General features: G+C 42.8%; 1 protein-coding gene across 2 annotated transcripts in view; it reads left to right on the top strand.

Moving 5' to 3' along the window:
- PDE1C (phosphodiesterase 1C) overlaps positions 1–18,517 on the top strand; it is a 326,062-nt gene that overhangs the window by 27,603 nt on the left and 279,942 nt on the right. For both annotated transcript variants that reach the window (XM_069770055.1, XM_069770090.1), the window contains exon 2: positions 13,823–13,873. In XM_069770055.1, coding sequence (XP_069626156.1) covers positions 13,823–13,873 — 51 coding nt within the window. The remainder of the gene's footprint in view (positions 1–13,822; positions 13,874–18,517) is intronic.

Here is an 18,517-nt window from a genome sequence, read left to right as displayed (position 1 = left end):
TGTGTGGTAGAAAAGATGCTCCTTTTCTAGGTGATGGAAGGCATATTCTGCTTTCCCTGACTCCCACACGGCCCCTTTGTTTTCAGCAGGCTTCCCACCAGCGCCTCTGCAAGCCTGTTCTTAGGTGCAACCAAAAGCAGAATTTTCTCTTTATTATTCCCACACCTCAGAGGCACTTCTGCTTTCACTGAACTGAATGGAAATTCGTGAGTAAGGATGATGTTTAGATTTGTCTGCAGTGCCATGGTAGAGTTCATGCAGCCCTGCCCGTCTTCAATAAATGTCAGCTTTGTGTTGTGGTTTTCACTGAAGTGACATCTACGGAATTGGAGAAGGCGCATGGGAGAAAATAAACTGATGACAAGTTTTGAACGATGGGCTTGGGAACAATAGATGTGTGTGTTTATAGAGTACATCTCTTTCTATCTCCTAAGAGGATTTTTTCCTCTCATAATTTGAGTAGGATGGAAATCTTTTTGGTCTGGTGGATTTGATATTTTTAACTTCACTTTTGATTGTGTTGTGAAAAAAAATGAACACAGTCTTACCATTTACATCCCACAGTGTTACCTGCTGGTCAGAAATGTCTGAGGCTTTCACATCTATTCCATACCTCTGCTAACACTGTGCCGGTCTTGATCTGGTCGAATCAGAGCAGCTACCATGAATAACGTTATCAACTTCCCCATCTCCCCACTCTGGTTTTTCTCTGTTTCTCAGGCATGCTTTCTAGAGACTGCATTATAAGGGTGAGAGATTACTAGAGTCCTTTCTTATTCCTAAAGGCATCTGAAAATTCTGTTAGGAGTCGCTTGCTGTAAAATTATCTCCTGAAGTCATCGCAGAAATATCTAAGATTTTGTAGAAATTCTTCTGAGGCTCAGAAAAGTACAATTCTTTTCTTATGCTCAGTTTAACAAAAGTCTCTGTAGCCTTGGTCTCATCTTCTTTAATGCTACGTTTGAGGATTAGTGGTTCTCCCAAGGAGGGTGCCCTGCTGTTTAATTAGACAGGCACAGCACAGAACACTTGGTCTGGGCATGGTGAATACTTTTTTGGGTATCCTCAGACCAGCATGGTGAATTTATGTTATTTTAAGGATTTGCTACAATGTCTGTGGCTTTTTTGATGCAATACTGCAACCCTTTTAAAGCCATATACTTTTTTTTCTTTTTCTTTCCAATGAATCAGTCTGAGACTGTAGAGCACAGGATTATTGCACTATAATATAAGCTATTAATATAGCGGCAAAGCAGTCCTCCTTGCTGGAATACCTACCTAGCCTTCCTACCGCAATAACATTGCTTCATAATGTGTGTATTGGAATGAAAATGCTAATAAATGCAACATGCATATTTGCTAATGCAGGTATTTTAACAGTGCTGATCCCTCTAATATCGAGGCAGATGTAATAATAGTCATCTGTGTACTTCTATGAGTCTGTGCAATGTTTAGTTTGTTAATGGACTAGAGAGTGATTTCTGATTATGATTCATGCATTATCAGAAAGGGAAAAAGTGGATGTGGAAATGACAGGACAGACTGGGAGCTTAAGTTTATAAATGATGGTAGCATCTGTAAGTTCATCCAGTCTCAGTGGAAACTGTTTGGGAACAGTGCTAAGCACTGGATCTTGGTGAATGGTCAGAGTAGGGTGGGAGAAGGAACTATGGCTTTATTCAGATCTTCCCTTCAGTTGACTTAAGTAAGAATGGATGAAAACCCTCTTGTAAAGAAGCACTTTTGCATCTTCCTCCAGACTGAGGGTTTTTGCCTTTTTATTTATACTAATATAGAGTCTTTAAAATATTTTCCCCTGGAAAAGTATATCAATCTATGTGTTTCTTATTATTATTGAAGTGTGTTACATTAACTATTACATAAAGAAGCTCTATTGTATCAGAACCATTAGTCGAATATTGTTACAGAACTGTATGTAAGTGGTGGTATAATTTAACTATGATTGCTCAGACATCATAGCAGGTTATTTTTATCAAAAGAATTGGTGCTGACTTGGAGTTGCTAACACTTGTGCAAGCTCATTTTATGAAGCATAAATGCATGGATAAAACAAGTGTCATAAAGGTGATGGTAGGATGGGATTTAATCCGAGCCTTACATGCCAGGTGAGAGTTCATAAATCAGACAACCAAGTAGATGGCTTCCTTGTGAACTGGTATGCATCTGGGATAAATTTAGGGACTAATGCCATTGCACAGTTGTGGCCTGATTGTACATTTTTCTTAACGGCATTTTTTAAATAGGAAGCTGAGGTTTCAACTGAATTTGTACAAGTTGCTGTTTCCTTTGAGAAATACTAAGTTTTCGTTGTAAAACTAAAAGATCCCCAAACTGAAATAGCCTTAGCTTTCAAACAAAATCAGTGCTTTCCATGGGAAATGTTCATAGACTCTTTAAAAATGTTTTTGTAGAGCCCTTCACACATCCTCCTCAAAACCACTCTTTTTTTCTAAACGGCTCTATTGGCAGTGTAATTTCTTCGACTGGCAAAATACTGTTTTGAAATCCAGTTGCTAAACTGCTGTGCAGCTTTGGAGAAGGCATCTTTAATTTACTTTATGTCAAATTCCAATAAAGTGGGAAAAACTATTTATTTTTCTCTTTTCACGTTCTTAATGAGAATAGCATAGTTCAGCTGGAAGGAACGTACAAGTCCCTGCTAGTCCACCTACCCAACAGCTTCAGGGCTGACCAAAGTTCAAGTATGGTATTAAGGGCATTGTCCAAATGCCCCTTAAACACTGACAGGCATGGGGCATCAACCACCTCTCCAGGAAGCCTGTTTCAGGGTGTGACCACCCTCTCGGTAAAGAAATGTTTCCTTATGTCAAGTCCAAACCTCTCCTGACAGTGTAGTAGCAAATGTCCCTTGGTGCACTGGTAAGGAATGGTGAGGAAACCATGCATGCTCTCTACATCTCTGCAGAGTTCCTGCAGAGGGAACGAAACCCTTGTCTTTCACCTCTGGCATCACCACAACCAAATCAATGTCTATGGTATAAATGCCCTTATTTACACAGTCTGAAGGTATACATCAATTTTGGCACCGATGTACAAAATGACAAGAAGAGTACCTCTCTTAATCTTTCAGTACTCAAAATACTAAATCCTAAAGGAAAAGGAGACTTGCCAGGGTTTTAGACAAGATCTGAACATCTTGCCACAAACTGAGGTAGGCAAATAACTCTCAGAAAGGTTAAAGTCACAAATGAGCTCTGAAAGTTTTACCCTGTGGCTGAAGCGCGTTTTGTATCCTATATAAACAGGACCAATTGGTGTGTTTAACAGAGGAGCTGTGCAGCTTGCTTTCAGTGGGAGAAGGGGATGTGATGGCAATAGCAGCAATGGGTTATTTTTACAGTTTGGAAGAGCTGTCGTTTGCCTGGCTGTGCTTTGGTCACAGATCCAAATGTTCTAGGTCTGACTACGACCAACCTTTCCTTCCACCACACCAGTGTCACCTCCACTCACTTTTTTTTAAAAGCCTGTGTTATTTCTATGGCGGTTTTTTGGCACCGTCCATCCCAGCCTATGGCTCTGATTACACTTGGGCTTTTCTCCAGGCTGAAGCTGCTGAAACCATCCCCTGTTATCCCCCTGGAAAAGAGTGTGTGTCCCTGGTCCTCCTGTGCATGGCCACCAAGGGCAGGGAGTGTCTCCTAGTCACAGGGAGCACCCCAAAGGCCTTCCTCCGAAGGATGCTGGGTGGAGGGGCAGCAGGCGGGGCCCCGTCACCCCGGTGTCACAGTGCCACCACCCGGCAGTGCAGCAGTCACAATGCCCCGGGGCAGTATAAAAGGGGCAGCCTCCCGTGCCCCGCTGCCAGAGATGGCCCGGGGACAGCCTGAAGACATCCGAGAGGAAGTGCTTGAGGAGCCGGTGGAATTACTTGGCGGAGGTTGAGGGAGGAAGACCGGAGACTGGAACAGGCTGCTGGAGGTTCTCTACTGCAACACCATTTCTCAGCAGGGCCACGTTCAAAGCCCATCTGATGGATGGAAATCCTGCTTCAACCTTCGGGGAACAGACGCAAGCCCCTCAGGAGATGAGAAGAACCACCAAGCCCTGGAGGTGCCCGAGGCTGTCGGGCCTTTTCAGCTGGATAGCAGTGGCCAGACCAAGGGAATGCCTTCTTGAGGAGCACTGCAGAGCTCGCCGTCCTCTTCCCCTGCAGAGCAAGGGGCAGCAGCTGTAAGAAGTGGCATGCAGAGATGTTGCCAGGGGTCTGAGTGCTTTGGAGCACTCGCTGGTGTCCTGCCAGTTGCGGGAAGTATTCTTGCCCCCAAGGTCGATCAGGCCGGGGGCATTTGGCCACTCTCAGATGCCCCTGAGGTGGCTCCAGGTTGAGGGAGAATAGGCTTGGGCATCTCCTGGGAGGCGTGACCAGCCTGTGGGACAAGGAGGCAGGTCTTGCTCACATGCTCAGGGAATAGCCGATCGCCAGCTCTGGGGTCAGGAAGGAATTTTCCCCCGGGACAGATTGGCACTGGTCCCCAGGGGTTTTTTGCCTTCCTCTGCAGCACTGAGCATGACCACTTGTCAGGGGTCCTCCAGTCCATTTTGGCTAGGTTACTGCCTGCTGCTCGTGCACCACGAAGATGGCCTCTCGTGCCCTGCAGCTGGGGGGAGGAAGGCTTTTTTTCCCCCACGGTGGGCTAGCAAGTGTCCCTGGGGGGGTTTTGCCTTTCTTTGCAGCACTGAGCATGGCCCCTTGCCAGGGCTGCTTTGGGCCATTGTGGCTAGGTGCCCGCTGCTCATGCTCCACGAAGGTGGCCCTCGTGCCCCGCATCCGGGGGGAGGAAGCTTTCTGACTCCCCGGGCAGGCTCCAAGGGATGCTCCCGGGGGTTGCTTCTTGTCCTCTGTAGCACTGAGCACAGCCCCTTGTCCAGGCTCCTCTGGGCCCTTTCGGTAGGTCCTTGCCTGCTGCTCTTGCACCTCCAAGGCACTGCTCGTGCCCTGCCTCTCTTGGGCTCTCTTGTCCAGTGCCAGTCTGTAGTGGGAGAGAGCTGTGCTCTTCCCTTGGCTCCATTTCCCCAGGGGTTCTTGCTTCTGCAAAACAGCCTGTGCTTGGAAGGGCTCCAGGCTTGCTGCCCCATCAGGAGCTGCCACTTTCCAGCTCTCCTTGCATGCAAATCAAGCGCGGGGCTGGCACAAGAGCGCATTTCATACATCATTGGCCAAGAAGCACAGCGGCGGAGCAAGTTTTGGAAGGCAAAAATACACTTTTCACCTCTACCTGTCATACTTTGGAAAATACCCCACAGTACCACACACCTCTTCTTAACCGTCATCGTCCTCTTTCCTCTTTCCTCTTTCCTCTTTCCTCTTTCCTCTTTCCTCTTTCCTCTTTCCTCTTTCCTCTTTCCTCTTTCCTCTTTCCTCTTTCCTCTTTCCTCTTTCCTCTTTCCTCTTTCCTCTTTCTTCTTCTTTCTTTCTTTTGTGTGTAGTCGGTCCTGGTCCTCATTCTTCACATTCTCACTCTTCAGGAAACAGGGACTGCTTAGCCTGTATTCCTGCTGCTACTTTCTGTAGCTCTGTGACTTGCCTTTGCCAGGCTGCAAAGGATGTTTTTTCAAGCTCAGCTGAAGAATGCATCAGCCTGCTCCTGGCTACACAGGCACATTGTGTTAATGCTTGTGAGCATCAGCTCTGAAACAGACTCAGAAAAATAAAAATAATATCCTGTTTCTACTTGTAACTTTTGTGTTATGTGTCCTTCAATGTGTTTCTGGAGCTGACAACCCCCTGGCATTTCAGGCAAATAACAGTCTCATCAGTATTTGACTCATGGTGAGCACAGGGAATAGAATAGAATAGAATAGCTGGAAGGAACCTACAATGATCATCTAGTCCAGCTACCCGACCACTTCAGGGCTGACCAAAAGTTCAAGCATGGTATTAAGGGCATTGTCCAAATGCCCCTTAAACACTGACAGGCATGGGGCATTGACTGCCTCTCCAGGAAGCCTGTTTCAGGGTGTGACCACCCTCTTGGTAAAGAAATGTTTCCTCATGTCAAGTCTGAACCTCCCCTGATGCAGGTTTAAACCATTAATTAAATACCTCTACTGTGAGTCACTTGAAATTTGTCCTTTCATTTAGACATCATCCTATTATCTAGAGCTATGAAATACATAGTGACTTGGCGGTGTCACAGGGGCGTACAGGCAGCTGTCTGTATTCTGTTACTTGATGTTCAGTGTTTGAAGTCAAGGCATGAAGTTGTGAACTTGGTTCAGTAAAGTGTATGCTTCTTCCTCAGGACTTGACCTGGTGTCCCTGAGGAAAACAGATTGTTTCTGCTGACTCGCAACGGACTTGAAGTCAGTGCTGTTACACTTTTAGTGTCCACCTGCACAAGGGAGCTAGTTTCAGAGTGATACGACTTGATGTATAACCACATCGTAATTGGTGACTATATATAAGGACTATATCCGAGTGAGTATTTAAGCCAGTATTTAAAAAACACAAGAGCTGCTGAACTGAGCCAGACTAAAGCATGTGCAGTGCAGTGGTCTGTCTCAGATGGTGGCCAGAAGTGCAGGGTGATCAGCTTATTTTTTAGAGCCCTGTGATGGGGGACATGCCTCTTGGATTAGATGATCAAGGCCAGGGCCAGATGTGTCCCATTCTTCTGCTGGGAAGAGATCACTTTTCCAGGCTCAGAAAGAGTAGAGAGTGGAGAGAAAAGAAAACCGGTGTCTCAGGGAAAGTACTGAAGTAAGAAGCTTCTGCAGATTTTCACTCAAATTTCCTTCATATTCCAGTCTGCCCTAGTGAGACTGGGGTATCTGGGCATCCTATGACAGCAATTGCTTATGGTGTAATATAGGAAATGGCACAAATGATTGATTTTTGTTCTGCATCCCTGCTTCTAGATTGGGGAGCATGGCCTCTCAGCTATGCAGGAATGTACCTGGGTCTTTGTACAAGGGAAGTGTAACTAAAAAAGGGTAAGTAAGGGATGCAGTGTGAGAGAGAGACAAATGTGCTTGGGCTCATCCAGTGATGGCTGTACTTCCACTCAAGTTCAGGGGAGCACGATGAGCGGTGGAGGAGTGGGTGAAGAAGCTCAAAGACAGAGGATTGCTGGTGGGCAAGGGTATGCCAGTCAGGAGAATACCTTGCTACCACATCTGGTACCACTTTCATGTGTCTGGTCACTATGGTGTTGTTTATATGATATATTTACTAATGGAAGTGAGCTGGAAGTCATGGTAGCCCACATGGGCAGAATCCTGTTCTAAAAATCCCATGGTTTATTATTTCCATCCATCTGTCTTAGATTCACTGCACAGAAATATACAACCTGGACCAAGCTCTCCAGATGTATAGTTTCCCTCAGGAGAAAGATGCGAGTGGGTTTGCTATAATGGGCAATCTATTAGAGCTACCAGAAGTAAGAAATCTCAGCTAAATGTAGAAAATCAGCCCAGACATTTCCAGGTTAAAAAAAAAATATCATATTCCAGAAGCCGGAAGTTAAGGTAGCTTCATCATCTTGCAGTGGAGAAGTTTTATATAGCTATACAGTTCCTCTTCCATCATCTCCTGATTCACAACTTTTCTGATAGCCATTTTCAGGCTGTTAGCAGGCAACTATGGGTCTATCACACACTGTTGGTGACTGGGTATGCCAGAGACGTGTGTATGTGTGTACGGCCAGGGAGGCAAAGGGGCTGTGCTCTATGTACTTTGAAGACTGGCATGGCAGAAGTTGGGAATGAGAGCAGCCTGGAGCTTGTGTGACCAGAGCCGTTTGTTCTGTGAACTGGAAGAGCTGGAGGATATTCAGTCTACAGAACTTAAGTTGGTAGTTTGAACAGATCACACAAGATTGCATCTCGGTTTTGAGGTTAGGAATATGTTTAACATGGGTCTTGGTGCAAGGAAGGTAGTTTTGGCCCAGGCAGTTGCTGGTGTTTGCTCCTATTTTCCTTCATCTCCAGAACCCAACATGAGGGCCCCTCCAGTCTTTAGGTGCCAATAGGGCCAGAGTTTGCAAGTTCAGTGTTTGTATCTCTGCCTCTAAATAAAATTTGGCTGATGCTCAGTAGGATATTGAATAGTTCTGCTTCTTTTCACACAGATATTTTGCACCTGTTTCTCTGTTACAATTACCCTGGGTCTGCCTTGCCCTGCTGAAAGCATTTCTGTGGCTGTCGATGAGACGCAGAAGCTCTGAAATCTGTGCATGGAACTGGAGTCCCTTCAGAGTGAGGCAGCAACTATCTTCAGTTGTCTGAGGGAACGAAGTGTTTTCTTTTCCACTGCAGAAGCAACTTTCCCATCAGAGATGCAAATAACCTACAGTGTAAGGATCCCTTCATAAGGAAAAGGAATTGTCAGTTGTGTATGGTGTTCCTCTCCCAGTTAATGAAGAAGGACAATGTTTGGTGTACAGTGTTGTTGCCAGGCAAAGAGCAGCAACAAAAAGCCATTAGGAGTTATTTCAGGAAATGCTGGGTGGCATATGCCTCTTGGTTATTACTTGTAAGTGAAGATTGTAGTTTCCTGCCTTCCAGAAGTATTTTGAAACATAGCTCTTGTTTTGAATGTGTTTTGTGATCTTCAGGGTATATCTGAGAGACACATATTGTGCCTTTTCCATCTGTGTAATAGATTTATTATTTAATTGTAGTAACTAATTAGAATCTTAAGTCCAGAGAGACAGTCAAGTCATCCAGTATTTTTTATCAGGAAGAAGTTGCTGCATATTCTTGTAACTTTGTGACCCTACCAATTTGTTTTACAGGGTGTATTTATACCGCCTGTACTGTTGATGTTTACAGCACAAGCATTTCAAATCATATTAAGTTGCTGGCGTTTCCTGTGTGGTACTGGGATTCAACACTCTGGAAAACTCTTCGGGTGACTGACTCTGGAGGGGCCTGAATAATCTCTGGCTTAATAATGTGCACACTGGCTGCGCGGTTCCTGTGCTTGCAGTTTATGTAGTGCTGGATAAAAACTCTCAGAAGCAGAATTTACCTCTTTATGATGCATTATTCATTTGGTCTGAGACTCTTCTGATGCCCTTATTGGACTCAAAATCCCCAAGAACAGGTTTTCTTATGAGGAACCTTCTAAATGGGTCAGCCACCAGGATGGTACTTTTGTGCTTCACATCCCTGTGTGGGATTGATCTTGTGTAGGCATTTTGTTAATGACTGTGACACAGAAAAAAGGAAAGTGCTGATAATTGCTCCTGACGACACAAAGCGTTGCCAGTACAGGGGAGGAGCTGAATATCTCGCAGTGAGATCCATGTGACCCGGAGGATGGGGCTAACAACAAGGGCTGAAATTAAGTAGTACGGAGTGAAAGATCATGCAGGTGGGGACTTAATAACAAAAACTTCTGCTGTGATCTGAGAATCTGTTAATTGTATGAGGGGGCTGTCACAGCATACAACTAATGTGTGACCAGGCAAGAATAAGCCCTCTTAATGTTTGCATATGGTACCTGTGAGGAAGTGAATTGACATTGAAGAGGTTCAATAAAGATGGGGAGAGGATATGAAGATACCTATTCTGTAAGGCAAAACTAGATGATCATGGTGTGTTTAGTCCACAAAATGATGGTAGAAGAGGGACATTGATTTTTTCTGTGCCCAAGTCAGAGGAGGATTAAGCACCAGAAAAAATGAAATACTTCAGCTTAAAGAGATTGCTGGTGCAAGAACAAATTGATACAAATTGACACAGATTAAATGATAGGACATAACAGGCACTGCAGTCAGGTTCTGGCAAAGTCTCATAAGATGGGTAAGCGTAAAAAACAAGCTACTCTTAAGATCGAGCTTGTTAAATTTATAAAACATCTAATGGCATTGTAGTCTTTGAGAGCAAAACCCACTGGAGTTTCCAGAGATGATCTTACTTTGATTTGCCTGTAAAAAGTAGATGGGCACAGTTGTCTTAACAGTCACAGTACTATCTTTTATTCTCCTGAGCTTAAAGGAAAAGATTACCAGGAGATGATATGTTAGGGCAATCCAAAGATTTTTTTCACAGGAATGCTGTTCACAATAGTGGCATTGAAGGGGAAAAGAAAGAAAAGAAAAAGAAAAATCCTAGAGAAGAGTTTATTCAGGTTGTATGTTCAATGTAAATTTATCTACATATCTGTGTTCTCACCTTATCTAATGTACTTTTCCTAACACTGACAAGTTTACTAGCAGTGTGAAATAAACAGTTAGGCTGATCTGCCCTTTGGCTGATGAAAAAAAAAGAAGTCTCCTTGAAAGAATGTGTTTACTGGTGGGTAAAAAATACCTGACTTTCTTTTTTCAGCCTCTCAGCTGCTTAATGGCAAAATATAGATGATGTGCTATTTTCTGTCAGTCTTGGTAAGTCAATACTATGAAGTGGTATGTTTTTCTTTGCATTGTACTAGAAATTTGACAAAGGATCTTTGAAAGCTAAATTGGCTGAGGGGGTGTACTGGTGAAATTGATGCCTCCAGTAGAAAAAGGTGGCAAGCTGTAGGAAATAGTTTAACAGGACAGACATTAAAAAATGGAGCCTGCCCATGAAGTGGGCATGCAGTGAACTCACACATGAGTGATCCATGTTAATCAAAGAACAGATCATGCCTATGAAGATATTTTTATAATTGCAGTGAGAGGCTCTTGAGATTTCCAGGCAGTTATGATACAACATAATACTTTTGAAACAGAAGGAATTTGGCTAGGCTTGGTATTTTGTTGTCTACTTGGACAAGAGAGCACAGACAGTATGTGAATGTTTTGCTCTAATGGGGTGATTACAGGATGACATCTCGTACCTGTCATGGCTGCCTTTCTGAAAGGAACAGAAGTTACTTACAAGCTACCTGCATGTTGGTATACCCTTCACCAAGATTTATTTGCTTCCAGGGTAGAACGGAAAATAACTTCAAATGTGCATGGTTTAGTATGAAAAAAAAAAAAAGGGGGGGATGGAAACTGAAGAAGGTCCGACTCACTTAGGAAAAAGAAGTAAATATCTGCAGTTTTCATGCTGATAGTCTCATCTAATCAGAGATGAAAATCAGCCTAGACTTCAGTGTACAGGATAGAGTGTGGCAGGAGAATAAGCATATCTGAAGAGACAGGAAATCTTTGGAAATACCAGAAATCGTCTTCGGTGTGGGTTGTGACTTGCTCTCTCAAAGATTCAGCTTCTTTCTCCAGCTTCATTAATTCATACCTGCTTTCTCCCAAAAGCTTATTACTATTAATAAACTTGAATAAACAAAGGGTGCAGAAGATTTCAGGCCATCTGGAGAAAAAGTCTTTTCTCCTTTACATGTATCACATACGTAGGTCTGTTAGTTCTTTGTGTCTCCAAAGACTCCTGTAAGACAACTGTAGGATATATATGCAGAATTTCCACAGTAAAAACTGCATCAAGTAAAATCTAAGATTTTCACACAGAGCAAATGCAGAAATGCTCTTTGCCTCTGAATCCTTCCCCTTTGATTGCAGGGATAAACAAACCTGAGATCTCACCTATGCACATACCTCATTGGTCCCAGACAATTCCCAGGCAGCAGTTAGCTCACTGGTACCAGGAATCTTGCTAGTAATGCAGGTTCAGCATCCACAGTGCTTTCTGTCTTGCTCATTGCTTTGCTGTTCTATCTTCACCTTTGCTCCACATGGCTGTATGCCAGATGGAAGGCCATTACTCAGTATATGACACCATCTGATGTTTGGAAAGCACTGACAACTGAAAACAAACCTAAGCAGCCTGGAATTGGAAAATGCTTATTTTTGAGGGGGTTAACAACACCTGTTGTGTTGGATGCTGTGAGCCTGGGAGCTGAGCTGCCCAAACACAGATGGTGGGTGGAGTGCTCCAAAACTGTTGTTGCAGCATCCAGCTGGAGGGTGGCACAAAGGTGAGACCTTGCGTGTACCTGAAGCCCCTGGTGACCAGGGAGTGCCATCTGCCACCAGAGTAGGGGAAATTGTATCTAAAGTGGATAATAATGCAGTTAAAAGGCCCTCAGCAGGCTCTTTCCTCATTGACCTAATAGTCCGCTTGATGTTCCAACTTAGACATCAGTGCATATTATGAATTTGCCCGAGCTCTGCTGCAATACGGAGAGATACCTAGGACCCCAGAAGGGACCGGTCCAGCAGGCTATCTCTCAGCCTACCCGCCGTGCAAACCGTCATCACCGAGTTAAAGACAAAACCTGGCCGCTTGACCTTTACATATTGGCTATAGCAGTGTTTTCTGGCATGGTTTTTGATCTCACTGGGTCCAACTCTTAATCCCGGTCCCATGGAGGATGCTGCTGCCTCTCCTTCAGCACGCCATCCCCTCAAGCAGAGCCAGATTTGACTCTGAAACGATGAACTGCTCTAGACCTGCCTAACTCTGTAGTCACTCCGGTGTCTCTGCACTCAGTGTCCCGGGAGGGCTTATTTGGATGGGGTTTGTGCTGCAGGTACCTGTGATGGACTCAAGCCAAGGAAAGGTGTCTTGTGGGAGCAGGGAGACCTCAGGGTCCCCGCTCCGGCTAGCCCGGCGAGTTCCCCAGGCTGATGGAGAGGCACCAGTGTTTTAAGAGCACCATCTACTGGCTAATAGGAGCAAAATGAGGCAGTGATTCGTTAAGAGTCCCTCTGTTCACTACGAGTGCTTGGAGCCACCTTAATCAACAGGTGAAGATTGGAGAGCAAGTAGGGAAAACTGGAGTGACACTGGGTATGGGTCTTAAGTAAAGCCAAACTTAAACTGACAACCTTAAGACTTGTCAGAAGAATTAAATTTCATCAAAAGTCTTTTCTGTCTTCAAAAAGTCCATTATAGTTAGTTGACATTATCTTGCTAGGAAGCTGTGAGTCTCAGTTCTGGTCATGTTTTGCATCCTTTTGTGGGATTTCTTAGCTGGATTGGTCTTGTCTCTAGAAAACAGCATTTTTAAAGAAAGCAAAGAATTGGCAAGGTTTCTGTGTGCACTTACAATACGTTCTCCTCCCTATGTGCCTATCAGTGCTGTTCCTCATAATTATTCTAGCTGCAAAAAAAAAAAAGTCATGGGTGGTAATTCCTCTCCTTGATAACTCTTCTCTTTTATCAGCTGTAGTTTAATATTGTGAGAACCCCAAAGAGTTGTTTATGCTCTTGACTAACTGCATACCGGCTGGGTCACAGAAATGTCGAGAGCTATGCCAGTGTGAATCTGAGGCAGAAAAAAGAAGGATTTGTATGGGGTTGTTTTTATTCTAGGTGATATCTATATGCAGTTCCAAATGTCAGAAGATTCCTTTGCACAGATTGTTAAATTTAATTTAATTTGCTATTAAATTTGCTCTGGGCTTCCAAAGTTGCTAGTGCATTTCTTTATACAAGTGGAATAATCTTACTTTTTTCTTCCCGTACACATTAATGCAAATGGGGAAAATGATGTTGAATTTAGGACCTGGAAAAAATTCCAATAGAAAATAGAATTTGTAAGGATGGCTGTGATCATATATTTCTATGTACTGTTAACGGCTAGTGGTTGAATGTTGGGCAATTATACGATTCATTTATTATGTGAGACAATACAATGTTTGCAGGTGCCTGTGGTGTGCCCTCCTGACTCTGAAAGTCAAACTGAACCAGACAGACAGAAAAACATGCAAAGTAATATATTTGATGGTATTAAAAAAAGTATTATATATCTATGTGTATATATCCAACTGCTGTTACTGTGAACAGTCTTCTCTCCCTTATATGCATGAGAATTGCTATTATCGTTAATCTTAATGTAACATTTAAATTTGAATGCTTTTCATTTCTCTCTATTTTCTCCTTTCAGTTGCAAATGAGGCAGGTGACAAAAATGCACGACCACTTTCACGATTTGCCCGTAAGTAGGCTTTTTTATTTTAACTGGTTGACTTCTATATTGACTGTAGAAATAAGTCTTTTAATCTCGTATTATGTCCACCCTGTTATTACAGTTCATTTACAGTACTAAACTGAGGAAGCATAGTACGTAGTTGGAAAAGTCACTTACAGAAATTCAGTCTTATTGAACAGAGTTGATGCAAATTTAAAAGAATGGAAGGCTTTGTGGCCTTACTGTTGTTTCAAGCATAAAAGTTTATAACAATATAAGTGTCACAAAGCCAGCTGAAGTTGACTACAGTGGCTACAAAGAGATTTGGGTCAAGCCTTAGTGTACAAAAAAATGTAATTAAACCGTACTGATAACTCCTCCATCACGTTTTGCTTCACACAGCGAGGTTAGGAATGAAAGGTATGGCTTGGGATTTGAAATAAGTGACCCAACTTTGAAGAAAGCAAAGGGATGCATCTGGTAACGTAGCACCAACTGACCATGACTTTGACCACATGAATTGTTAAAAACACACATGACAAAATATGTAGGAATGGGGAGGAGGATAGGAAATCCTGTTCATAATGCATGCAGTTTCATGTTGATTTGTGATCACTTTGCAGGGAAAAAATCCCCTTCTCATTGTTGAAAGGGGGCATTTGCCATCGTCATGGGTGGTGCAGATCAAACCATCAAAATAATTTACATCTGTGGTGCAGTATTTCACACAGTCACAGGATGGCACTCTGAGCATGCCATACGTCACATAGGTAGCTAAGGTACCTAATGTAGAAGGAACGTCTGTGGCTATGAAACCTGTTGCATGTAGTGACTTACATGCAAGGTGATGGAGGAAATTGAACAGGATTGAGAGTGAGTTGTACTGGCATTCCTTATTCCTGATTTAGGGTTTATTTTCCTCATGCTGTAGACAAAAAAGCTTAAGAAGGGCCTCTGTTCATCAGTCCTGGCTAGTTCAACCCTGAAAATGCTTATGGAAAAGAAAATCACAGAGAAGGAAAATGTAAATGCAAACATTTTCAAGTCCTTTATCACTCTGCTTTTTGTCCATTAGCGTTCCTGAATACTAGGTACGGTGTTGGAATATTCAGCCCAAGTACTGTTTATTCCTGGATATTTGGGTTACAAGGACTTCATGCTGCAATATTGCCTGACAAATAGGTCAAGCATAATGTCATGATATTTGGAACTGAGCTAGCATTTCAGTTCTGATTCTGACATTCATAAGGACTTGATTTTTGGTGAACGTGTATAGGGTGCAGGTCTGAGACCCAGGAACAACCACGTTCTGTTCCTGCTTTAATCTTGGTTCTCAGCCAGGCAGACAAGCCTTATCTGCGGAAGTAGGGGTGACTGGCATTACATGGAGGAGAACAGACCGTTGGATGGCTATCAGCTGAATGGATACCCCCTTATAAGGCCTCATTGTATGACCCAGTGCTGCATGGGATTAAGTGTGGAGGTGAGATCAAGGCTGCAGGCTACTTGACAGTAAGAGAAATGCAATGCAGAGAGGAACACATAGATAAGCCTGGTTGGGAAGTAGTCACAGAGGCATAATATAGAGACAAAGGGAGATAATTCAAAGTGTAAACCAGACCTTAACTTCAGGAGTTAAATTTAGTGATCTGGAAGTCAGGTGGAGGATTTAATGATCCAGCTAGCTTCTCATAGGGTATCATTAATGATGACTGTGTGGTCATGAGCAGTATAAGGTGACAACTCTGTGAGAATGGGAAAGAAGATTAGAATGGGAACTGTGTTATGGAAAAGAGGGAGATGTCTGAGGCATGTGCTGTGCTAACGTGAGTTAAATGGATGATGTCCAAATTTATGCTGAGACTATTATAACCTACTCTACCATACCATGTTTCATTGAACAAACAGTGGAGTGCAGATCAAGCATTCAAAAACATCCTGACTGAATGGCAGAAAAAAATGCAGCATTTGGGGACAATGATTCAAGCGATAACTGAAGTCATAGAGGATTATTGTCATTACTCTTGTGTAAGTCACAAACCAGAGACTGGGTATCTTCCTGGATCGTGCCTTTCACATTCACTCAAATGATTAATTCAAAGGCAGTTATTAACTTCATCTTCACAACAGAGAACATGATTTCCATTGCTCCCTAACAGCTGCCCATTTGAGGTTAACAGTAAAACCTTCAAACATTTCACTGGGACCACAGTTGGTCTGTCATTGAACACTTAACAAACGTACCCATTTTGGCTGACCTTATCTACCTGATCTAACTTTCTGTGTGTGCAGCCAAACACAAGATAACCTACCGAAACCCAGATGAGCCTTGTCCATCCTGATTGTTGTCCACAGCTCTCTGGAGCATGTAGCTGTTTCCCCTTTAGTTCAGGAACAAAGAGGGAAAGGCTGCTGGTGTTGTTAAGTGAGGCAATGGGAATGTTAGTTGTGTGGTTATTGGCGCTCCGGGTAGCTAGACTTTCAGTGTAACAATATTTTCAGGCTATATGAAAGTATTTGAACACCTACCCACAGATTCTTTAAGCGGAGTTCTGCTTTTTAAATTATAACACCTAAGCCTATTTTACTTTTGCTTCTAGCTCAGCTATAATCATCTTTGACAGGGTACAATAAAATGAGGGAGAAGCATTTTTGCAAATGTTTACATTTATTCACAAAGATTTGAAATTAAAATTGAGTTAAGTGTTATTCATTCCAATGCTAGGGCTACCTGATCTCCCATACTCTTAAATGTCAAATTTCAGTCCATTTAGGAGACTTTGAATTTAAGAGGTTACTCCTGCCTTTAGCAGCCATTAACGTGCCTGGTATCTCACTAAGTCATCTTGCTACAAGTACCACTGTACCATCAGTCTTTGTGGGGATTTAATTTCATCAAGCTTTCAGCATTTCAGGCAGCTGGAAGCTCCTGGCTGGTGTTTGCTCAGGTAGGCCTGTTAAGTAAAACAATCATTTGCTGAATGCCCTTGACCAGAGCATAGCTGTGGGCGGGCTGAACACTGATTAGGACAGGTGGGCATGGCATTTCATTGCTCTAGTGAAGTTGGTTAATTCATGTTAGTTGGCTGATTTGCTGCTGTTGATCTTCAGAAGAGCCAGGTAGATCTGGGTCTATAGCCTAGATCTAATCACAGAGGAAAGCTGCATGGGATGGATATCCATGCTGGAGGAAAAGGTATAGATGTATGTGCAGAGAACATAGGGAGAAAAACTGTATACGCTGAAATAAGTGCTTGTTTTTCTTGCACTGTTTTTGTTTAAAGAAAAAAAAAGAAAGAAAAAAAAAGGTTTGATTTGAGTGATTATGTGGTTTTCAGTGGCAACTAGTTAACCTGTCACTGTTGGTTTTCAGTGCTAGTGCAAACAGTGAGCTACTTAGTTGTATCTATTAAGTGCAGAAAAAGGCTAATATGTCTCTTTCCTGGACCATGGAGTTGTCCTGTGCCTGACAAGCTGGGGGGCTTGTGGAATAAAAGAAAGACCAGAGCTGAGGAAATAGGGAGAAGGTGGTGGTTTGGGAAGCTCAGCAGATTCCTTGGAGTAATTCCAGGGGAAAACCTCAAAATTACAAAAGTGGCTTCAGAGACGCTCTCTTCCACAAAATATAATTTTAATAGCGCACAGCAACTTTTTTCTACAAGTGTTGGTGTCATGCTCTCCTGTCTTAGTGTGCAGCATGTATGGCTGGATGGCAACTTATTTTTCTTTGTTGATGAGTAAACTTCTGGTTCCAACTGTGGTGAGTATGCCATACTTTTGCAAAAGAAATGGTCCTCAACAGACAATAGGTAATCATAGTATTTTTGGCTCTATCACAGGTGGCTTGTATGGTCAGATAATTTAAAGCTCTTACATTCTTTATATTTCCCCTTACAGAATGGGAAAACAAATGCTTACCTTTTCAAGTAAAATGAAGAGATTTGGGGAAATCTGGGTGGTGGTCTAAAGAACAGAAACAGTGGTATTGCCATAACATTGCAAGTCCTTGAATTATAAAGATGTATTGATGTTGCATTTATTTCTGCAGCCATTGTGTAGACATTACTTGGCTTTGGACTACCTGGTGTGAGAAATAATTTTTCTAACTGTTGTAGCACAGAACTCAGCATAGGATGTCAAGGCTACCTGTACATCTGGGTAAATACAGTTCTTGTACGTTAAATAGCTGCTGACAATTAAAAGCAGAGAAGCCTATGAGTATGAAGCTTTCCTGATTAGCTGGGAAATAGTCTGAAAATTATTTTGTACTGGAGAAGGTAGATGAAGATTCTTGCTGATCTTCTGTCTTTGCACCATTTAGGCTGTGTGAAAACAAGGCATTTAAGACAACCAGCAAAATAAGGCTGCCATCACCTGTCCGTAGCAGCAGATATTGCTGCTTCTAACAGGGTAGTTTCTCATGATATATTCTCAGGAGACATGGGATAACAACTCTTCTATTTGATTTCCTGTTATGTACTTACTGTGTACTGCAACAAAAAGTCAATCTTAATCCATGTGTTAGGTCTGCTATTTGCTTCTTAATGGTCTCTACTGGATAATTAAGTCTAAATGCTGGGAAAATATTTGAAAATCTTACCTGTACAGTCTATCATAAAATCAGTTGCTGACTTCAGAAATACCCATTTATCAGAATTTTTTTTTTCATTT

The sequence above is a fragment of the Haliaeetus albicilla genome, chromosome 2, assembly GCF_947461875.1.
Source record: "Haliaeetus albicilla chromosome 2, bHalAlb1.1, whole genome shotgun sequence".
NCBI lineage: Eukaryota > Metazoa > Chordata > Aves > Accipitriformes > Accipitridae > Haliaeetus > Haliaeetus albicilla.
The sequence above is the reverse complement of the archived record's forward strand: the minus strand, read 5'-3'. Positions and strand labels throughout refer to the sequence as shown.